Source organism: Macaca mulatta, chromosome 10, assembly GCF_049350105.2.
Source record: "Macaca mulatta isolate MMU2019108-1 chromosome 10, T2T-MMU8v2.0, whole genome shotgun sequence".
Classification (NCBI taxonomy): Eukaryota; Metazoa; Chordata; class Mammalia; order Primates; family Cercopithecidae; genus Macaca; species Macaca mulatta.
In genome coordinates, this window is record NC_133415.1 from 30,638,670 (window position 1) to 30,662,361 (window position 23,692).

At 48.8% G+C, this 23,692-nt stretch overlaps 1 protein-coding gene and 1 gene segment (V, D, J or C); one reads left to right on the forward strand and one right to left on the reverse strand.

Annotated features, from left to right (window-relative positions):
- The window catches only part of LOC144329442 (immunoglobulin lambda variable 4-69-like), an 87,100-nt gene that overhangs the window by 33,406 nt on the left and 30,002 nt on the right, over window positions 1-23,692 (reverse strand). Inside the window, 1 exon segment of the V gene segment in view lies at window positions 2,687-2,694. Coding sequence covers window positions 2,687-2,694 — 8 coding nt within the window.
- Window positions 5,763-16,360, forward strand: LOC106995524 (ral-GDS-related protein-like). Of its 3 annotated transcripts, none has more exons than XM_077950577.1 (12): window positions 5,763-6,016; window positions 8,083-8,255; window positions 9,618-9,811; window positions 9,952-10,274; window positions 11,043-11,258; window positions 11,630-11,733; window positions 12,230-12,299; window positions 13,873-13,947; window positions 14,428-14,502; window positions 15,093-15,116; window positions 15,463-15,584; window positions 16,091-16,263. In XM_077950577.1, the coding sequence occupies exons 1-12, from the start codon at window positions 5,843-5,845 to the stop codon at window positions 16,128-16,130; spliced, it is 1,590 nt and encodes a 529-aa protein (XP_077806703.1). In that variant the 5' UTR covers window positions 5,763-5,842; the 3' UTR covers window positions 16,131-16,263. The 3 variants fall into 3 exon arrangements, with proteins under 3 accessions (XP_077806703.1, XP_028684491.2, XP_028684493.2); XM_028828658.2 differs by lacking the exons at window positions 5,763-6,016; window positions 8,083-8,255 and adding exons at window positions 9,314-9,492; window positions 15,802-15,892 and having other exon boundaries at window positions 16,091-16,360; XM_028828660.2 differs by lacking the exons at window positions 5,763-6,016; window positions 8,083-8,255 and adding an exon at window positions 9,314-9,492.

Sequence of the window (23,692 nt, forward strand, 5' to 3'; positions counted from 1 at the left end):
CTGGGCTGGAGTGCAATGGCCTGATCTCGGTTCACTGTAACCTCCACCTCCCTGGTTCAAGTGATTCTCCTGCCTCAGCCTCCTGAGTACCTGGGATTACAGGTGCTCACCACCACACCCAGCTAATTTTGGTATTTTTAACAAAGATAGGGTTTCACTATGTTAACCAGGCTGGCCTCGAATTCCTGACCTCAGGTGATCCACGGGCCTCGGCCTCCCAAAGTCCTGGGATTACAGGCCTGAGCCACCACGCCTGGCCAATTCGACTATTTCTTCAGTTTATGATTGGTAAGAAAGCAAAGCTTTATCTAAAACCTTGAGGTCAGCAGAAGGGGTGTTAACTTTTTGCCTGTGAGTGTGATTCCCTCCAGGCCCCTCAGGAAGAAATTTGGAATAAAGAACGCGAGTGAGAGTTCAGTCCTCGGTTCACCCTTATCTGAGGTCGAAGGGAAAGCTGTCACCATTTATCATCCGGTGGAGATCTGCACTTCCGAAAACAACTTAGGGACATTTGTCAAGATGTTATCTTTACTTTCTATAGGGGATCAAATATCTTGTGACTTGGGTGGCTATTGTTCTAAGCTATTATTACCTTTTTCTTTTTTTTTTTTTTTTTTTTTGAGACGGAGTCTCGCTCTGTCTCCCAGGCTGGAGAGCAGTGGTCCAATCTAAGCCCACTGCACCGTCCACCTCCAGTGTTCAAGCAATCCTCCTGCCTCAGCCTCCTCAGTAGCTGGGATAACAGGCATCCGTTATCACATCCAGCTAATTTTTGTATTTTCAGTAGACATGTGGTTTCACCATGTTAGCCAGACTGATCTGGAACTCCTGACCTCAGTTGATCTATCTGTCTTGACCTCCCAAAGTGCTGGGATTACAGGTGTGAGCCACTGCACCCAGCCAATTACTATCTTCTTATCAAGTTGCTAATTTACTTCTCAAGAATAGCTAGGTGCCTGGAATTTCCCTTGAAGGCTAATGTGGTTTGGGTATGTGCCCTCCAGATCTCATGATGAGATGTGATTTCCAGCCAGGCGCAGTGGCTCACACCTGTAATCCCACCACCTCCTCCTCCTCCACCTCCTCTATCTCCTCCACCTCCTCCTCCAACTCCTCCTCCTGCAACTCCTCCTCCTCCAACTCCTCCTCCTCCTCCAACTCCTCCTCCTCCTCTGTTTCTTTATCCTTGTCTTCCCCCTCCTTCATTTCTTTTTCCTCCTCCTCCTCCATTTCTTTTTCCTCCTCCTTTTCTTTTTCTTCCTCCATTTCTTTTTCCTCCTCCTCCCCCTCCTTCTCCTCCTCCTCCTCCTCCTTCTCCTCCTCCTACTCCTCCTCACAGGCACCAGCCACCACGACTGACCTGGCTGTTTCCTTTTCCTCCTTTCCTCCTCCTGCTCCTCCTCTGCCTCCCAAATTGCTGGGATTACAGGCCTGAGCCACCACACCTAACTATTTCTTCTTCTTTTTCTTCCTCTTCCTCCTCCTCCTTCTTCACTTCATTTTATTTTATTTATTTATTTTTTTGACGTGGAGTCTCACTCTGTTGCCCAGGCTGGAGTGCAGTGGTGCAATCTTGGCTCACTGCAACCTCCATCTCCTGGGTTCAAGCCTCCCAAGTGTCTGCGATTGCCAGCGTCCGCCACCATGCCCAGTCAATTTTTGTACTTTTAGTAGAGACAGGGTTTCACCATGTTGGCTAGGCTGGTCTCAAACTATTGACCTCGTGATCTGTCCACCTCCACCTCCCATAGTGCTGGGATTACAGGCATGAGTCACTGCGCCCAGTCCCACTGGTTTTTGTTTTTGTTTTTGCTTTTTCCATGAAATGGAGTTTCACTCTTGTTGCCCAGGCTGGAGTGCAACGGCGTAATCTTCCCTCACTGCAACCTCCACCTCCCGGGTTCAAGCGATTCTCATGCCTTAGCCTCCTGAGTACCTGGAATTACAGGCACTTGCCACCACGCCCAGCTAATTTTTATATTTTTAGTAGAGGCAAGGTTTCTCCATGTTGGCCAGGCTGGTCTTAAACTCCTGATCTCAGGTGATCCGCCCTCTTGGCCTCCCAAAGTGCTGGGATTACAGCTGTCAGCCACTGCGCTGGGCCTACAGCTCATTTCTTACCACAGAAATCTTCACGCTTCTCCACAAAATTGCCATCAGGGATGTCCCCAGAAACCATTCATCCCAGGTGCCATGCAGAGAAGAGCTTCTTGTTCTCCTTTTCCCTTTACCTCTTCCCTCTCACCTCATCTTGTTCATTCACTCATCCCTTTTCCATTCTCACTTTTTTTTTTTTTTTTTTTTTTTTTGAGACGGAGTCTCGCTCTGCCGCCCAGGCTGGAGTGCAGTGGCCAGATCTCGGCTCACTGCAAGCTCTGCCTCCCGGGTTCACGCCATTCTCCTGCCTCAGCCTCCTGAGTAGCTGAGACTACAGGCGCCCGCCACCTCGCCCGGCTAGTTTTTTGTATTTTTTAGTAGAGACGGGGTTTCACCGTGTCAGCCAGGATGGTCTCGATCTCCTGACCTCGTGATCCGCCCGTCTCGGCCTCCCAAAGTGCTGGGATTACAGGCTTGAGCCACCGCGCCCGGCCTCCATTCTCACTTTTAAGCGTTAACCTTTCAAAAGCCTGTCTTCCCCTATAAGTAATGTATTGTAACTCCCGCCATCACCATATCCTTCTCCAACCCACCAAACTGCCAAGGATGGTAAGTCCATAAACTAAGAAGAAATGGGAAACATTCATTGCAAACTTGGCAGCCCCTCAGTCACCCAACGTGACAGCACAGATCTTCTGGTCTTTGAAGACACATTGTTTTTTTTTTTAAAGACAGGTATCACTGTGTCACCCAGGTTCAGGTGCAGTGGTGCAATCACAGCTCACTGCAACCCCCAACTCCTGTGCTCAGGCGATCCGCCTGCCTCAGCCTCCCAAGCAGCTGGAACTACAGGAACACACCACCACACCCAGCTAATGTGCCTATTTTTTGTAGAGATGGGGTCTTGCTCTGCTTAACAGGCTGGTCTCAAACTCCTGGCCTCAAGGGATCCTCCCACCTTGGCCTCCCAAAGCACTGGGATTACAGGCATGAGTCACCATGCCTGGTCTGAAGACTTTTAAATGCTGCCATATTCAAGATGCGTTGATACTCACCTGTGTTTGATGAGCCTGCTTTTTGCAAGTGAGTAATATAAAACACACTGAAATACCTTAAGCTTCTCAGACTTTGTACTTTCCTCAGGAATAATCAGTGTATCCCAAAAGTAAATCCATAATGAGGTCCAGTTTTTCCTTCCTCCTTGGCTATGAAATAGACAAGAAAAAGGCAAGCTAGCCATGTCCACCTCACTGTAGGAGACTCTCCTGTTTGCTTTTTGACTGTATTTGAGAAGCGGGGGCCTGACTGCTTTCCTACTTCCTAAGCACAACTTCCTTTACCTAGAAAATCCTCAGCGCAACCTACGTGGATTAAACCAGATTCCTCACTTTGTTTCCAATATTCTTACAACCAAAATGTCCAGAAAGGGCAAGGCAACCTGAAAAAATGAGGACGGGTACATTATCCCATGAGCCAAACTGCCACTTACACTGGTTAGTCATGAATTCGGCAAAATTCCAGATGAGTTCTCCAACCACGTATTTTCTGCGCTTTTGATCCAGACCCAGATGGTACTGCTCTAGCAGACTGTACTGGTAGTCTTCACTGAACATCAGAGATGGATCCTGGAATTCAAGGCAAAGAGAATTTAAGAGTCAGAACTGGCAGAATTGTAAATGTTAGGTAAAAAATTAAGATCCACCTGGTGATGAAAATACTGACCTTGCAGGGGGCTGTAGTGTCTGCAGGACTCACTGATGCTAGGGTAAAGACAGCCAGGGAATGATCTAACCCAGAATAAAAAAGGAGGTTTAGAAAAAAACCACACGGTCAGGCATGGTGGCTCACGCCTATAATCCCAGCACTTTGGGAGGTTGAGGCCAGGCAGATCACAAGGTCAGGAGATCGAGACCATCTTGGCTAACACGGTGAAACCCCATTTCTACAAAAAATACAAAAAAATGAGCTGGGCATGCTAGCAGGCGCCTGTAGTCCCAGCTACTCAGGAGGCTGAGGCAGGAGAATGATGTGAACGTGGGAGGTGGAGGTTGCAGTGAGCAGAGATTGTGCCACTGCACTCCAGCATAGGCAACGGCAAGACGGAAGGAAGGAAGGAAGGAAGGAAGGAAGGAAGGAAGGAAGGTCAGTCATTAATTAGTAACTTCTTTATTTATAAATGTAATTTGATATTCGATTCATCTTACTTTTCCATCTCTATCTGCTGGTACAGTCTTAAGGCTGAACTACAGTAGAAGTAAAAATATGCCTTGGGACCAGGCATGCTGGCTCATGCCTGTCATCTCAGCACTTTGGGAGGCCAAAGTGGGAGGACTGCTTGAGCCTAGGGGGTCAAGACCAGCCTGGGAAATATAGTAAGCCCCATGTCAACACAAACTACAAAAATTAGCCAAGCATGGTGGCACACACCGGGGGTCCCAGCTACTTGGGAGGCTGAGGTGGGAGGACTGCTTGAGCCCCGGAGGTCAAAGCTTCAGTGAGCTGTGTTTGCATCACTGTACTCCAGCCTGGGTGACAGAGCGAGACCCTATCTTAAATAAGTAAATAAATGTATGTATGTATGTGTGTATGTATGCATGTATGTATAATGAAATTAAACCAGGCTGGGCATGGCAGCTCAAGTCTGTAATCCCAGCACTTTGGGAGGTCAAGACAGGAGGCTCACTTGAGCCCAGGAGTTCAAGACCAGCCTAGGCAACACAGTGAGACCCAGTCTCTACAAAAAGTTTAAATATTAGCCAGGTGTGGTGACACATGCCTGTGGTTCCAGTCACTTGGGGGGCTGAGGAGGCAGGATCATTCGAGATGCAAGCATAACCCCCATTGTGCAGGCTGGGGAGGCCCCAAAACACGAAAGGAGTTCTCTAGGGTCTCACAACTGCTAAGATAAAGGTTGTTTGACCCAGCACTGTCTCCTCAATCCTGGGACCCTGGTTATATCCAGGTCTTCCCAAGGTGCTGAAGGGGCACACTTTGGCATAATGGTGAAAGGTAAGGAGTTGATGGGGGAGGGTGAGCGGCCAGAAGCCCAGTGGGGCCTTTGAGTAGGTCTGATGGAAAGGAGTCGCTTACAGGATGGAACCTACAAGATGTGACCTCACTTCCTTGCTGACAGACCCCAACAGAACTTAGAATTCTGGTAACTAGGCACCCATATTATACACACAGCCCCATTTCCAGCTCAGTTGGTAGTCGACACTGGAGAGAACAACATGTTCTCCTGCTGTGTCCCAACATGCTGCCGACCTCCTCGTCGCAGAAGAGGCCAAAATGAGACTGTTTCTCGAGAATACAGACATTGGTTCAACCCTCACCCTCGACGCCTCTGGCCCTTTGCCAGCAGGCACCCACAGGTAACACAGGGCCCAGGGCAGGCCCGTCCAGGCCAGGCCTCAGCTGTGTCCATCAGGGCAGTGCTGAGCCCCTCCCCATGTGTTTGGGGGAAACAGGAGAAGAGGGGCCCTCCCTGGACAGGAGCAGGTAGGTTGTCGGGGGTTGGCAGCCTGGTCAGTATGTCAGGTTCACAGCCCAGGCCATGCCTTCAGGATGGGAAGGTGAGTGTCGAGGACATAGTTTGTCTGCTCAGATCTGAATCCCAAGACCTCAAGCTGTCATCCGCCGGAGACCTCAAGCTCCTCTGGCTGGAGGTCTATGCAGATGCTCCTATGTGCCAAATCCTGTTGGGGAAGGGGGTGCCAGGGAGGAGTTCTAATGGGGGTGTCCCACTATGGGGTCAGCCAGGCAGGCCACTGACACCTCTTCGCCTGGCTCTTGGGCAATTTCTTTGCAGAGCTCCACACAGCAGATCAAGCAGGAGCTGTTGGATGGATTCCATTTCTCCATCTTCTTCAAAGAAGGGCAGGGGCCGCCTGCTACCAACCACGGCCAGTGCTGGTCTGGGGTGAGATTGGGCACAGAAGGGTCTCCACAGATAGGCACTCAAAAATACCAGGGTGGGCCCAGGACTCAAACACGAATATGGGGACACCCTACGCTCTGTCCTAGGGCTTCCCACTTGAGTGAGCCACTGTCCTCTCCCAAAGGAATCTGGCTACCGTTAGTCCCCAGTGGCAACTTGGTTACAGGCAAAGTCCCTTTCACTTGTCAGAGGAAGATCAGAGAAAATCCTTCTGTTTTCACTTGATGCTATGCCAGGAGTATCTCAGCATGTTGCTACCAGAATGGGGAACAATGGTAACATTGTAGCAACATACTCATCCTGTTATCATTGTAACTCCCCACCCTAAGTGTATGTCCAGCAACAGGCAGCTCCCCTTCCCTGCCAGACCTCCTCCAGGACTTAAAATTCAACACTTCTACACAAACAAGTTGTGGGGGGTGGTGATTACAACAAAAGAAGGTGAAGCTACTCTATGCATCCGTCTTTAAAGTGTCATCTCACAGAACTCATCCCTGCAGACCCACCAGGCAGGAGCTGCACCCTCGCATGTCACTGTAATATTCCTTAAGGAAGGCCATGTTCCACAGCGGGTCAGCTTCTCACTGCCCGTGGAGCCTGTCATGATAAAATTTCCTTTCTAGTCAGCCTTTCTGCAGGGAGCATAATCCTATGTGTGTCCTAATAGGCTGGAGCACTTTCCCAGGGCTGCCATAACATGCACGCTGACTGAAGGGCTTAACCACAGAAATCTGGTTCCTCACAGTTCTGGAGACTGGAAGCCAATGTCAAGCTGTCAGTCTGGGGTGGTTTCTCTGGGCCTCTCTCCTTGCTGTGGAGATGGCTGACTTCTATCTCGGTCAGCACAGGGTCTTCTCTTGAACTTCTCTGTGCACTGACCACCTCTCCTTGTAAGAACCCCAGGCATATTAACTTAGGGGCCACCCTAATGAACTCACTTCTCCTGAATTACCTCTTGGAGAACTCTGTGTCCAAACACAGTCACATTCTGAGTCTCTGGGGTTGAGAATAGAAACAGTTACATTTGGGGGAGGGGACACAATTCAACCCATAAAATACACAAATTCCCTGCGGAAGACACACACCCGGGAAAGGGAAATCTGGGTGAAAGGATGTGCAGATAGCAAGTTTCAATAGCTCTAGCCAGTTGACTTTCCAAAAGGCTCCAGCTGCTCAACAGGGTCACCAGCAGCCTCTGAACGTAGCTGCTTCTCTGAACGCAGCCTCCCCTGAATACTAACATGCTCTTAACTTTGTTCCAATCTGCTGTCTGTGTGGCAGAGAAAATCACCTTGTTTCATTTCCACTTTAAACCATACATTTCTGTAACCGTTCCCGCTTTCAATACCTACCTGCGTTTTCTCTTCCCCGAGTCGCCTGGCAGATCCTGGGCCTTGGGATTCGCTTCCTCCCACCCTGCAGTCTTCCGGCATTTTCCCCTTGGCCAGGGCTGGGATGGACGTAGCTGTTTCTCCAGACTCCTGTTCATGTTAAAGAACAAAAAATCACATCCCTTTAAGTCAAAGGGTTCTTCTACAGCATCTTGTCCTGTGTGCTGTCACTATAATGAGGAGGGGATGAGACCTCCCCAGGCCCTTCCCCTCCATATCAGAAGTAGAGCCTCAGGTGGCCTAGAGGGAATTTCATCCAGTCCTCCCTGTGGAAGGTGCTCTCCTCTGACCTGGGTGCTGCTGAGCAAGCAACTGACATCCAAAAGCCCGCGTCTCCTCTTCTCCACCATGAGGGTGATTTTTGAGGATTGCAGAGATGATGCTCTTCATGCAGGCTGTTGATACAGAGGGTGCTGTTGCCCCACAGCTGACATTCACCGTGCCGATGCCTTGAAGGCATGAATCATTTTCTCCTTCTCCATCCTCACATGCAATTTTACCTTGAAAGCCTAGAACCCTTTTCACCATGGGCACCCAGGTTCTCCACATGCACAAGTCCCTGAAGGGTTGGTGCTTCTTGGTGTGAGTTCCAGATCCCGATCCTCTGGTGGTTCATGGTGTTACCACTGACTCTCATGTCCCTCCTTGTCCCCCTAGTATGAAAATGAGATCTGCAGGATGCCAACTTTCCAGCCCGGCACAGGGGAGAAGCTGTTGGAATCCCTGGTTCCAGCCTTTCTAACTAAACCCATCTCCTCCTATGCCACCTGCCTGGGTCCCTCCTGGGACTTTATCACCGTGCCACACTTTTTGGAACTACTGGTTAGAAGGTGAGTGTCCATCCCCTCCAAGGCACGGAGGTGCCTCTGTCCCCTACTGGCTGTGTCTTGAAGATGCACCTCTTGGAGCCTCAGTTGGCTCCTGTGGAACAGGGAGTAATGAGAAGATGAATCTCACAGGGTTCTTGTAGGGACTGAATGATCTAAGACACGGCAAACAGAAGGGTCCCTAGAGCCTAAAACTCTGGACAATCTGCTGTGGGTGCTGTGATTCATGTTTATTACTTTTCTCTTCCCCCTTACTGAGGCAGCTCTCAGCATTCTGCTGCAATGGCCCATATCTCTTGCTGTTTGGAAAGGCACGTAGAAAGCAAGTCCGTGATGGCATTGGTAAAGGATGTCTGAGATTCTTTCTGGCTGGACTTTCTCTTTGACACAGAAGAGGGGTCCCTTGGTGCTGAAAAAGGAGCCACAGGCCCACTGAGACATCTGGAGAGGCTCACTGGGTTCTCCAATGGTTGGGGTTCACTAATTCCACACATACATACAAAACACCTCATTTGTGCATCGTTCTTCTTGTGGCTTGGCATAATTTCATAAACAAAGCAGATGACAATCCCTGGGCGTCAGTTCTACTCAGAGTCAGGTGCTCACAGTAGACAGAATAAACAAATCATATCTACAGAATGTTAGAGGGGAAACCCTCGTGGCCTCCTCTACGTATGGTGGCATCCTCCCAGATTCTGACTAGAATGATGGAGCCCAGCAACAAGTATACACTGGGGGATTTAGGGTTCTGAAGGGCCTCTTCACCCACAAAACATGGGGGGAAATACGTGGACTCTGGCTGGGGAGAGAATAAAGGAGCCCTGGGGTTCATATGTCTTAGAATTCCCATGACAAGGCTGACATCTGGGGACTTCCCCTTCAAGAGGGAAATACTGAGATCAGTAGGTCGCCTGCAAAGGAGAAGAGGCTGGGGTCACAGCTGGCCACTGAGAGACCCATCCCCAGCACTGTGGCTTCCCAGCTCTCCCTGTCCTCCTCCACCCAACACCTGCCCCTACCCTCCTAACCCCAGGACCAGGGGAACCAGAGCTGGACCTTTGATGAGCAAGCTGCTCATAAATCTGCCTGGAGCTGCAGTCTTGAGTGTCCAGGTGCACAGTGCTGTGCTCCAGGGCCATTGGGAAGAGAATGTCAGTGGGACGCTGGGGCGCAGAAGGGTCCGCACAGCCCTGCTACATGGCCAGGTCTGCCCCTTTCAGGACAGCACTGATGGCTTGTGGTAGGGTGGGGCTGTCCTTTACACAGGCAGCAAGAGGCCAGGGACCCAGAACCACACAAGGGTGCCCTGGAGGGTTGTGTGGGAGAAGGCCAGGCCTCTGACTCAGCTGTCCACTCCATCACCAGCACCACCACCTCCATTTTGTTCACCTGGCCCCCTGAAAACACTTCAGTTTGCTGCCAGGCCCTGCAACGGTCATCTTTCTGGATAAAGCTGGCCTTCAGGACCTTCACCTGGCCTGGACTGGGCTTGGAAGACCATCAGGAAATTGTTTTAGGCCAGTTGGTGCTTCCGGAGCCCAAGGAGGCCAAGCCAGAAGGTGAGGAGGCTTGCAGTCTGGAAGACTTTCTGGGGGTGGTGTTTTGGGGCTACAATTCCCTTAAATTCCATCCAGTCATTTCTGTACTTGGAAATTCCAGTGAAAAGTGACTGGTGTGGTGACCTTTTCTCTTTTTCCAGATCCTGCTCCTCCTCCTGGGCAACACGCATTAACAATGCTGGCCCTGGAGCCAGCACCACCACTGCTGGCGGACCTGCGGCCTGCTCTGGAGCCAGAGTCACCTGTAGCCCTGGATGCACAAGGATATCTACATTCACCACCAGCATCAGCACCAGCACCAGGGGAAGGGCCCCCTCCAGGAACAGTGCTGGAGCCACAGTCAGCCTCAGAGTCCCCCTGTCCCTCTCCCGGGACAGTCAAGAGTCAACTCAGTGAGGAGCTGCCGGACATCACGACCTTCCCTCCCAGGCTGCTGGCAGAGCAGCTGACCCTCATAGATTCGGTGAGCAGCTGGGCTTTGCAGGCTGTGCGTCTGGCACCAGCTGTCTGAGACCAGCCTCTCCCCGAGGAGCGGCCAATGCCCTGGGTCCATTTTCAGCCCCACTTCTTACCAACCATGGGATCTGGATGAGTTTCCTCACCCACAAGCCTTCCCTGTCTGCATGTGGACAGCAGAGACGGGACATCGCCCGTGCCAGCTGCACAGACTGACTGTGCAGACTGAATGACAGGGGATGGACAGAAAGCAGGACAGGGCAGGTGATCACTGAGGGGCAGGCAGGGCCATGGGTCACTCACCCAGCTGCTCAGGAGCCTCACTACCCTCAGCACCTATTAGGTACCTGATGCATACTAGATTCTATGGCAGACACCCAAACAGAGCCCAGTGTTGCAGCTGCCGCAAGGAAACTGCACCAGTAGGAAGAGAAGGAGTAGAGGGCTGATTGGGATGGGAGGAAGACGAGGCCTCAGGATGGGGAGGCCTGAGCCACCTTCTAGTTCTTGGAGTGAGGATGGCCTGGGAGAAAACATCATTCTCACTTCCCACCCTTGTTGGGTTCTGGGCCATGATGCATTCAGGGCCCTCGGTGAGCAGAAAGCCAAACCTAGGGACTCCCACAAGTCTGGAGCCCATTTTAAAGCTTTCTGAGCTCCAGCTCTGTTCCTGCCAGAGACTGTGGATGACTGTGAACTCACTTCCTGCCTGGGACTGTGGGTGACTCTGAGCTGGGCTATGCTGTGTCCATGACACTCTTCTCCTTCCCCAAAGGAGCTGTTCAAGAACGTGGAGCTCTACGAATGCTTGGGCTCCATCTGGGGCCAACGACATCAGAAGGGGAGTGAGCACGTGGCACCCACAGTTTGTGCCACCATTGCACACTTCAACAGGCTCACCAACTGTGTCACCACCTCCTGCCTCGGGGACCACAGCATGAGGGCTCGGGACAGGGCCAGGGTGGTGGAGCACTGGATCAAGGTGGCCAGGGTAAGCCATGGTTAGGCCTTGGGATTCCCTCTCTAAAAATGGGGAACAGCCTCTTCTCCTCCACTGGCTTTCAGGATTAGCATCTGTATCTCTAGCCTGAGCCCTGCAATCCCCTAGGCCCTTCTTCCCTGAGCTTCCCTGACCTTGACCCCCATGGCCCTGTGGTGGCTGCTCACTTCTGACCTGGGATCTTCCTTGGGTTGAACTCAAATCCTCCTAGATGAGTGACATTTAGTCAACCCCAGGTGTGCCCTCCTGAGGCTCCCTGGACCTCTGCTTCATTCAGGAAGGGAGAACTCAGCAGAGGGGGCTGAGGCTGAAGTGGCTCTGACTCCAACTCTGGACCTCACAGCTCACTCTTCCCTCTCCAGGAGTGCCTAAGCCTCAACAACTTCTCCTCGGTGCACGCCATTGTCTCTGCTCTGCGCAGCAACCCAATACATCGGCTACACAAGACGTGGGCAGCAGTGACCAGGTGAGGAGGGTTCCCTCCACGGGAGCACCAGTGTTGACCTGGGGACCCATAGTTCTCCCCGTGTGCCCTCAATGACTCCAAAAGGTTCTTGGAAACCAGGGACATTGGAGGCAGGGATGGGCTGGTGGGTGTGGTCACTAAGCTGCAGTGGACTCCTAGGCAAGGATTTCCAACTGAGGACTAAGGGTTTTTTAACCATCAGCAACAGGCTAGAGCCAACTGGAGGCTTTCAGGTGTTCGCACCCAGCAGTGGAACTGTGTCCAGCTGGAAGCTAACTGTGAACACGACGGGGCTCATGTGAAGTAGAGATGGGCCAGGAGAGGAGCATGACAGGTCCCACCCTGGTCCTCTGGAGCCCTTGCCATCAGAGGACCCCACTGGAAATGCTCACACATGAATCTGGGATTCACTGGGTTTTCAAACAAAAGGGATTGGAACTCACAAATCTGCCCCCTGATTCCCAAATTTACCCTTTTTTCTTTCCTCTGTCCATAGCAAAAGCACAAAATATTTAAAAGAACTCGGCAAAAAAGACACTGCAGTGAAGAGGGACCTGCTGATCAAGGTACAGTGGAGTCTGGGAGATGCGGGACAAGTGTTTAACGGTCAGAGAAAAGAGTGAGTTTGGAAGGGCATTGGACCCGGTGTGCAGGAGTTGTTTTGTAATGTTTTGACTTACCTACAGAAAGTGGACTTGAAAAATTCCCTCCATGCCTACTTTGGGCAACCAGGAAGAGAGGTGTGGGGGTCCATGGGCATGTGGGGGCACGGGGGCAGGAGGCCCTGGAAATGGGATGCGCCAATGGCTGCTGGGCTGCTGGGCTTCTGAGCGGGGGTGATGAGCTGCAGCATTAGCAGGGCTCTGGCTCCCATGCTGGTCCATGCTGCTGGCATGTAGCTTCCTCCAGGCTGGGGGATGGTCATTGTAGATGGGACTTTCTTCCTTCCTCAAACTGGGAGCAAATCCTCAGGAAGCCAGGCCTCTGCTGCTGCTTCTGTCTGCAGCACACCTCCATGGGCAGGGGGCATCTGCCCACACTGGGGGAAAGAGGGAACAACAACAGAGAAAGCTCACGTGCCAGGGAGTCCAGTAGACTGCACAGCTATGGGTACCAATGGGCAAACTCAGGACAGATGTATGTGCTTGCTGGGACTCCCCACTCTACCCTTGGCAGACATTTGAAAACGGTCATGTCACAGGATTCTCACCAGTTAGCAGTGACACATGCTCATGACAAGTATCTGGGGGATCCATGCATTCCTAGGGGATCTGCCCTGACCAGATCTCAGAAACCTCCATGCAAATGAGAAGGCAACATGCCACCCCACCCAGGATTCTGGAAAACCCTGCCATGTCCATCAGAGATGTCACCTCAGGAGGCCACATCCTGAGTGGAGGAAGAGAGAGTTCTGTGCACGGAACTCCCCTGGGGGATCACTGGCGAGGCCAAACCACGGATTTGGCATGGCGCAAACCCAGTTTGTGTGGCAGAGACTACAGTGGGGCTCAGATATGCAGGTGCCACTCAACCAGGTCTCCTAAAATGCCCTGCCCCTTTCCCATCACGACTCTGCAAGGCTGGAGACCTAGACACTCAGAGACTCCAGAGAACAAGACCCTGATGGGTGGCGGTGCTGAGATGTGGGCTGAAGGCAGCCGAGACAGAGCCTCCAGTAGGGGAAGGAGGTGCCCTCTCTTTTGGGGCCCTGGGGAGTCACTGCCCACTCTGTGTCTCTGTTTCCTCATCTGGAAAATAAAGGGATGCTGAGCCTGTAGTACAGGCCTCACAGGGCGGAAATGAGGTTCGAGAAAAGAAAGCAATTGGAGGGTGCTCGTGAATGGTTCTTCCTCAGAGGGATGAGGGGGAGAACAATGACAACAGCTACAGGTAACAGTACTCAGGAGGTCCTGTGAGGTAGCTGTGGTTTTCATGGCTCTTTACAGAAGAGGAAACAGTCTCAGGGAGGCCTGGCTGCATGATTGGGTGACACACACACGGAGTGTCGAGCTGGCAAGTGGTATAAGCACTGTGCCAGGTGACTCACGCCAGTCCCTGGGGATCCAAGTGTGGGGTGGCTGGGGTGTAACTGGGGGAAGGGAAGACAGCCTCACTGTCCCTGTCCCTGACACCTGGCAGGCGGGGAGCTTTAAGGTGGCCACCCAGGAGAGGAACCCCCAGAGAGCCCAGATGAGGCTACGGAGGCAGAAGGAGGTGAGTGAGACTGTGGCATGGAGGGACCGCAGGGGATCAGAGGACAGGGCTCTTTTCCCCACCAGCTGGAGGCCTCCATATCAACACAGCCGGGGCTTCCTCCCCAGCCCTGCCCTCCTATGGCCACTGGGCCTGGGAAACCTCCATTGGAGAGACCAGAGCAAGGGTCTGGGAAAGCAGAACTCAGAGTGGATGTGGGGAAGGGTAAGGCTGGGACCACAGGCCCTTGTGACTTGTTAAAATCTCACCATAGAGGTAACTAGGACTGATTGCCAGACTTGGAGGTCAGCTGGAATAGAGGAGGCAGGGAATTGGGAAAGGCAGCTGAGGGTCTTTGGCTGCTACAACTGGGAGACCTGGGTACGGGGGTTCTGGGAGACGGGCTGATGGGATTTCATGGGACAGGGCCTTGGGCAGGCACCTCAGGGTCAATACTCATCACCACTACCCCTCCCACCTCCCCATCCCTCCATGGCACAGGGCGTGGTCCCCTTCCTGGGGGATTTTCTGACTGAGTTACACAGGTTGGATTCGGCCATCCCGGATGATCTGGATGTGAGTGAGCCTGGGGCAGGCTGGTTGGGAACCAGGATCCTGAGGCTTGGAAGGACAGGGGCCTGGACGAAGCCTTTAGATCTCAGCCCTTGGAAAACCTCCTCTCCTGAGAGCCTCACAGCTGCTCCTGTGTGGGGAGGTGTCAGGCCCATCTCATACGGCTGAGTGAAGGAGGCTCCATGGCAGCCACCAGTCCCTATCCCTGAGTGGTGAAGCTGCAGAGCTGCCTGACTGCAACGCTGCTGAGCTGTGGGCTGAGCTGGACTCAGCCTCTCCCTGGGGTAGTCCCATAATAGGAGGGTGAAATTGAGCCTTTCCAAGGGCAGGCAATTCCAGGGTCACTGAGTGCTTTCTTTCTATGAGAGATCTCAATTTCTCTGTCTGTCATCAGAGAGGACTGGAGCAGAAGGTCCCTGAGCCTCAGCCCCCTTGCCCCCTGCTCTAGAGCACGGAGCCTGAGGCATGTCCAAGTCCTGTCGTGTGCACATCCCCTGACTCTGGTGGCCCTGGCAGTAGTGCAGCATGGGAAGGGATGGGGTGGGGCTGTTGTGGGCCAGGGACCTTTCTGATGGGCTCTGTCTGCCTTCCAGGGCAACAGCAACAAGAGGAGGAAGGTGAGCAGCTGGGGCACTCACATTGGTTGAGGGTGGGGATGTGGACGTCACAGTCCACCCTGGGCAGGACATTCCCTGGCTCCATCCTCTACATCTTAGTTTTACTGGGAGGGTTTGACACATACAGGAGGAGACCTATCCCAGTGGAGAGAGTGGGAAAGGCACTGGAATCAAAGACCAGTTCCTGCAGGAGGGGCTGTTTACATCCAACTCTGAGAACAGGCTGGGGGCTGCATGGGGCCCCTTCACAGAATGGCCCCAGGGACCAGCCCCTTCTCCCTGCCTGCCAAAGGGCCCTCAGCATCCTCCAACCAGGCCCTGTCAGCATCCTGTCCTCTGTCTCTAGGAGGTCCGAATTCTGCAGGAAATGCAGCTGCTCCAAGTGGCTGCCATGAATTACAGGCTTCAGCCTCTGGAGAAATTTGTCACCTGTTTCTCAAGAATGGAGCAGCTCAGTGACAAGGAGAGGTGAGGACCTGGCACATGGGCAGAGGGTGGGAGAAAGCCCTCCATTTTTTTTTTAAACGTGGTCTGGCTCTGTCGCCCAGGCTGCACTGCAGTGTCACCATCTCTGCTCACTGCAACATCTGCCTCCTGGGCTCAAGCCCTTCTTCAGCCTCCCAAGAAGCTGGGATAAATGCTATCCATCACTGTGTCCGGTTGTTCTCTTGTTGTGGTGGTACATGTGGAGTTTCACGATGATGTCCAGGCTGGTCTCAACCTCCTGGCCTCAAGCAATCCACTCACTTCAGCCTCCCAAAGTACTGACAGCACAGGTGTGAGCCACCCAACCTGGCCTAGAGGAGGCTCTTCTGTGGACAGCTGCAGACCGCCTATGGCCATGACTCCACCACCAGCATCAAGCCCTGTTGCATGGGGACCGCTGGGGACCCAGGATTCCAGCTGGGCAGGCACTGAGAGGGGACCTGATGTGTGGCTCATGGTGGCCTCACAGCTGCCTCTCTGTCCTGCAGCTACAAGCTGTCCTGTCAGCTGGAGCCCGAATCCCAGTAGGCTGGAAACATCCTGCAGTGGCTGGCGCCCTATTGGGATGCTGGCCAGAACACCAGCTCTGCATCATCCTTCACCCAGACCGGATACACCAGGAAACCACATCTAGGTGGCTGGCAGCTCAGCTGCATCTTGACCCCACTCCTCAACACCAGCTGCTCCTGCTGGCCAGGATCAGGCCATGGGACTTTTGCAAGTCAGGCGGGAGACCATTTTATGTTTATTTTATTTAGTGTGTAAGTAACAGTTTTTTTTCTTAACTTTCATTAAAATAAAATTTTAAAACACTATTCAGAATGTTCTACAGTTGTTGAATGAGAACAGTAACTCCAGTGCAGTAACCGTATACCAGTCTTTAGGATTCATAGTCTAGCATGTCAGATTGAGGCTATGGCTGAACAAGCCATGGAATAGCGTTCATGTTACACCTGCCAACTGTTTAATGTTTTCCTTCTTTATTCAAATTAATTATTGCTAACTCTGTATAAGGAAAACAAAAAATAAAACAAACAAACAAACAAACCCTAAAAACCATAGTATGTCACCCAATCTACCACATTTGTTCTACTGACCAGCTACTCACAAACTTAAATTCTAGTTAAAGTCAAGTTCCACTGGGTTACTCTACTTTTTCAAGTTGTAAATATTTAATGAATCACTTAAATATTTACTGAAGGGCTGGAGATGGGAGGTAGTTATGCAAGTGGTAGGGCTGGCCTTCTCCAGAAGTCCTGTGCACAAGGGAGCTGGCCATGAGTCTCCAGGAAATACAGATAAACTTTTCCAACTATGGATCTTCCCAGACTTTCTGACACCTCTCTCCTAAGGGAACATCAAGGAAGGAGAGGATTGTTTGAACCCAGTATCTAAAGGATGTCCCACAGCTTAATTTGAACACAAGCCCCATTGTGGTATATCAGACAAAAACAAGTCAAAGAAATCAACATTTCAGGGTCTGAAATATAATACCCCAAAATCAACACAAAATAAACACTTAAATCCAGTCTTGGAGCCACAAAGCTCCTATAAAAAAAAAAAGCGGGAGTTTATTTCAGCAAAACTTATATCTATGCATGCAGTTTGCAAAAAAGAAAGAAAACAAAAGCAAAAATTATCTATGGCAACAAACCCTTAGGCCATGCAATTGATTTGGCATTACTTTTTCTTTCTTATTTTTTGTTCTTTTTGGATGGGACACAAAAATCACTGCTAACAAATATGAATACAAACACATGGGACTATACATCACTTTAGAGCTTCCGCATGGGAAAGAAAAACAATGAACCATTAAAGAAGGCATCCTGATGAGTTCATGTCCTTTGTAGGGACATGGATGAAGCTGGAAACCGTCATTCTCAGCAAACTATTGCAAGAACAGAAAACCAAACACCACATGTTCTCACTCATAGGTGGGAATTGAACACTGAGAACACTTGGACACAGGAAGGAGAACATCGTACACTGGGGCCTGTGGTGGGTTCAGGGGTTGGGGGAGGGATAGAATAGGAGATATACCTAATGGAAATGATGAGTTAATGGGTGCAGCACATCAACATGGCACATGTATACATATGTAACAAACCTGCATGTTGTGCACATGTACCCTAGAACATAAAGTATAATAATAATAAAAAAAGAAGGCATCCTACAGATTCAAAGAAAGTTCAGCAGAATCATATCTGTGAAAGGGGTTGTAATCCAACATGTATGAGAAACTAACACTACTCTAACTGGGAAAATGAACACAACCTAATACCCAAGCTAAAACTGGGCAAAGAAACTGAACAGGCACATCTGAAAAGTAATCACAAAATTGACTGACAGGTCAAAGAGAAGCTGCACAACTTCACTAATCATCACACACATGTCTAAGTGCAAACCACACTCAGATACCTCTCACTCTAATTAGGATGAAACTTACCCAAAACAAGAAAAAACCCATACATTCACAGGCAGTGGCCAATGTAGAAGTGCAGACAAAGAGATTTTATACACTATTGGTGGGAAGGTACATTACTATACACACGAAGGAAAACAGTTGAAGGTGCCTTAAACATTTTACATCCACCCATTCACCTAGCAATCCCACCACTGGTTACACACAGAAAGCACATGAAATCTGTTATGTTGAAGAGATATCGGCCTTCTTATGGCGATTGAAGCACTATGCACAATAGCGAAGGTATCCAATCAACCTACCTGTTCAAGCACAGATAAAGGGATAAAGAAACTGCGGTACACAATTGAATCCTCCTCGGCCATAGAACTTCATGAAACCATGTCATCTGCAGCAACGTACAGAAACCTGGAGGACATGACCTTCAACGAAATGAGCCAGGAAGAGAGAGACAAACACGTCATGATTTCATGCATCTGAGAATGAGATCAACTTTCTCTCTAAATGACTTTATCTCCTAGAAGTAGAACATTCCACAGTGGTGAAGAGAGCCTGGGGGTGGGGGAGCCAGGGCAGGAACTGGGAAATGGATACAATGTTACACTTAGAGGACAGGAATAAATTCAGCTGTTCTACTCCACAGCAGGGTGTCTAGACTTAACAGTATCCTACCATATTTTCCAGAAAAGGCTGAAAAGAAGGATTCTGAATATTACAACCACAGAGAACTAATAAATAATAACTACACAAGGTAACAGAGACAGTCAATGCCTTGCTTTCATCATTACACAAGGTACATATGCATGGATCAAAATGTCCCACTCTACTCTTTAATTGTATACCTTTACTAGAGAGCAAATTGGTTTTAAGGACATAGAAATAAACAATGTTGAAGTTCATGTGAGACCAGGAAATGACCTGTACTTCCAAAGCAATTCTGAGAAATCCAAACTACATTGGATGCATCACACTCCCTGATGTGAAATTTCACTCAAAGTCTAGGGACCTGATTCCACATAGATGAGTGGAAGAGAACAGAGAACCTGTAAACCCACACACCTCATACCACCTGATGCTGGATGAAATACACAATTATCAGTAATGGGGAAAGAACTCCCTTTTCAATAGTCTTGGGATAAATGGAGAGCCATATGCAGAAGAGTAAATAACACTAGGCCTCTACTTCTCACCATGTACCAAAGTTCACTCAGATGAATGAAAGATGTAAACGGAAGACCTCAAAGTACAAAAATCCTACAAGAGACCCTAGGAAATACCCTTCTCGACATCAGCTTTGACAAAGCATTTATATGCCTAAGACCCCACGTGACACTGCAACAGCAGCAATAATAGACATGTGCGACCTAATACACTAAAGAGCCACCACACAACACAAGAAATTACCCACAGAGTAGACAGATGACATACAGGATGAGAGAAAATGTTCCCAAACTATGCACCTGACCAAGATTCTAATGTCCAGAATCTACCTTAAAGACCTTACACAAATCAATTAGCAAAACTCCCCAAATACTCAATTAATAAATAGCCAATGGATATAAACACACACTTCTTGAAAGATGATGTGTGAGCAACCAACAAATGTGAAAATATGCTGAACCTAATTGTCAGAGAAATATAAATCAAAAGGACAATGAGATATCATCTCATGCTGGTCAGAATGACGATTACAGAGTTTAAAAAAAAAAAAAAAGGGACACTGGTGAGGCAGCAGAGAAAGGGGACACTGGTCCACTTTTGGTGAAAATTCAAAGTAGTTCAGACACCATGCAAAGCACTTCGGAGATTGCTCAAAGAACTTAAACCAGAACTACCATCTGACCCAGCAATCACACCACTGGGGTATACACAGAGGAAAATAAATCCTTCTGTCCAAAGCACACATGCACACAAATGGTCATGGCGGCACCATTTAGAATGGAAAACACATGAAATCACCTAGGTATCCATCAACAGTGGATGAGAAAAGGAAAATGTGGTACATATATACCACAAAACACTAGGCAGCCAAAAACAAAAACAAAAAAACAAAAAAAAAAAAAAAAAAAAAAACAAGGAAATCACGTCCTTGGCAGCAACATGAAAGGAGCTGGAGGCCATTATCTAAAGAGAAATAAGGAAAAAACAGAACACCAAATGCCACATGTTCTCACTTCTAAGGTGGAGCTAACATTGAATACACCCTACCGTAAAAGTGAAAACAACAGACACTGGTGACTACCCGATGAAAAAGGAAGAAGGGACGAGGTATGGGCTAAAGACCTATCTGGTGGGCACACCCACTGCCTGCATGATAAGGTTGCTTGGAGTCCAAGTCTCAGTGTCATGCAATATACCAAAGGCAGTAACTAATCTGCCTTTGTACCTTTTAGTTTATAATAAAGGTGGATATTATGTTAGAAATACAAACTTAGAAGTTAAAAGCATGAATGAAAAACACAAATTTCTATAATTATCCAAACGATCTTTTATTTGGCATAAACTAAGAAAGTGGACAGAATGAGTAAACCAAATACTCAACCCCAATTTACATATATCAAACACGTTTTTCAAAAGAACACCAAAAAGATGCAATGGGCAAAAGAGAGCCTGTTCAATAGATGATTTTGAGCAAACTGAATATTCACATACAAAACACTGAAATAGGACCCTTGTGTCACGCAACACAAAAATCAATGCAAAATACATTAAAGACCTAAAATTCAATTCTGAAACCACAAAACTCCTACAAGAAAACATAGGGTGCGCATGTATTTTAGAAAAGAAATCCATGCATGTAGGCTGCTAAAGGTATTTTAAAAAGTTTAAAACAAGGAAACACCCATAGACAATGTAATGGCTTGGCATTTTCACTGAAAAGCTGGGGACCCGGTTCCACAGAACAGTGGAACACATTCGAAGACCCAGATATAAACCTGCACATCTGAAACCATCTGACACTTGAAAAAAATCAACACAAATAAGTGATGGAGAAAGGACTCCCTATCAGTAAGTGGTGCTGGGATAAGTGGCTATCTAGATGTAGAAGAAATAACACTGGGCCCCTGTGTCTCACCATGTACAGAAAATAACTCAAAATGAATCAAAGTTTGAAATGTGAAATCATGGGCCGGGCGCGGTGGCTCATGCCTGGAATTCATGCACTTTGGGAGCCAAAGCGGGTAGATGACTTGAAGTCGGGAGTTCAAGACCAGCCTGGCCGACATGATGAAACCCTGCCTCTAATAAAAAAAAACAAAAGTTAGCTGGGCGTGGTGGTGTATGCCTGTACTCCCAGCTACTCAGGAGACTGAGGCAAGAGAATCACTTGAATCTGGAAGCTGGAGGGTGTAGTGAGCCAAGATCGCTCCATTGCATTCCAGCCTGTACAACAGAGCGAGACTCAGTCTCTAAATGAATACACAAATACATAAAAATACAAGACCTGAAATGAAAAAATCCTGCATGAGAATCTAGCAAATACCTTTCTGGACAGAGGCTTTGGCAAAGCATTTATATGTCAAGTCCCCAAAAGCAATGGCAACAAAAACAATTACTGATAAGTGGGACCTAAAACACAAAAGAGCTGCTGCACAGAACAAGAAACAACCACAGAGTCAGCACACAGCCTATAGAATGAGGGAAAACATTCCCCAACTATGCATCTGCAAAACGTCTAATATCCAGGGTTTACCGTGAAGACCTTAAACAAATAAAATCAGAAAAAAACCCAACTTATAAATGGGCAAGGGACATGAACACACACTTAAAAGAAGGTGTACCAGTAACCAATGAGCATGAAAACATGTTCGATCTCACTGATCATCAGAGAAATGCAAATCAGAAACATACTGAGATACCATCTCACACTGGTCAGAATGGCAATTATGACACACAGTCCACAACAACAGAGGCTGGTGGGGCACATGAGCAAAGAAATGCAGGTCCACTGTTGGGGGAAATGCAAACTAGTTCAGACACCTGGGAGAGCAGTGTGGACATTTCTCAAAGAACCTAAAAGAGAACTACCACCCAACACTGCAATCCACTCCTAAGGATCTACCCAAAGGAAAATCCTTCCATCCAAAACACACGTGCACTCGTATGTTTACGGCAGTACTACTCACAATGGTAAAGACATGGAATCAGCTTTGGTGCCCATCAGCAGTGGATCAGAGAAAGGAAATGTGGTACATACACACCACGGAACACTACACAGTCATAAAAAACAAATCCATGCCCTTACCAGAAACCTGGACAGAGCCATAGGCCATTACGAACAAAAGGCAAGAACAGAAAACCACAATTTTCAAAACAGCTTCAGAGGTCAGTTGTGAATATTCTCTCCACAGAGAAATCATAACTTGAGCTCACAGAGGTGCCAGACACTGCAACTTCATTATGATGCTACCTTTACACAGATCAAATTGTCCCTTGCACCCGCTGGTTATACACACATACTCTACGGCAATGAAACTGCCGTCCCATTTTGGTAACATTCATTCTCACCGGAGTGAGATGATATCTGAGTATGGTTTTGATTGACTTCTCGTGAGGATCAGTAATGTTGATTCAGAATCCTTTACCTGTGCATCCTTCTCAGGTCTTCAGGTTCTTTGGCCAGTCTTATACATCAAATAGAAACAAGTTCACCATAACCTGGCAAACATCTCTAACCACAGCAAAATGTAAATCAAAACCACACTTAGACACCATCTCGTTCTAATTGGAATGAGTGTTACAAAAAAAGACAAAATCATTGAAAGAAAGGGAAATGCTGGTGTGTGTTTCCAGAGAGAGGGAGAGAGACAGAGAGAGTCTTCTGCACAGTTCGTGAGAAGGTAAACTAGTGCACACGCTACAGAAACCACTTGGAGATTCCTCCAAGCCTTAAAAGACTCCAAGTACCATTTCAACCAGCAATTCTACTACTAGAAATACACTCAAAGCCATTGAAATCAGGACACCAAAGATAGACCTACCCACCCATGTGGATTCCAGCACTGTTCCCAAGAGCCAGTGTAAGCATCAACCTACCTGCTTATCCACAGACAAAGGGAGAAAGAAGCTGCTCCACATGTACACACCGGGATACTCTTCACACAGAAAACCACAATGACATCACATCGTGGGGAACCACACGGTTGAACCTGGAGGACATGATGGTAAATTAAATGAGTGAGGGGGAGAGAAGTAAACCGGAGTCATCTCACACATGCAGAATCTGAGAAACTCTATCTCAAAGACCTGGTGAGCACAATATTGGTTTCCAGAGATTGGGGGAAAACAGGGGTAATGGGCAGGGATTGTAAATGGGTACGAAGTTACACACAAATGAGAGGAAGAAAGTTCTGTTGTTCTACTCCACTGCAGGGTGACCAGGCTTAACAGTATCAGCACATCACTTTCAAGGCAGCTTGACAGGAGAATACTGAAGGTTCTCAGCATAAAGGAATAAACAATGGGAAAAGGTAACAGAATCACTAAGAACCTTGATTTCATCATTCCACAAGGTACGCATGGGCCATAATGCCACACTTTACCCTCTCGTTGTATTGATCCTTTACTATGCAACACATTTGTTGAAAGAAATAGAAATAGGCGCTGCTAATATTCATGTGGGACCATGAAGCACCCTGAGTTTCATCCTCAACAATCCTGAGACATC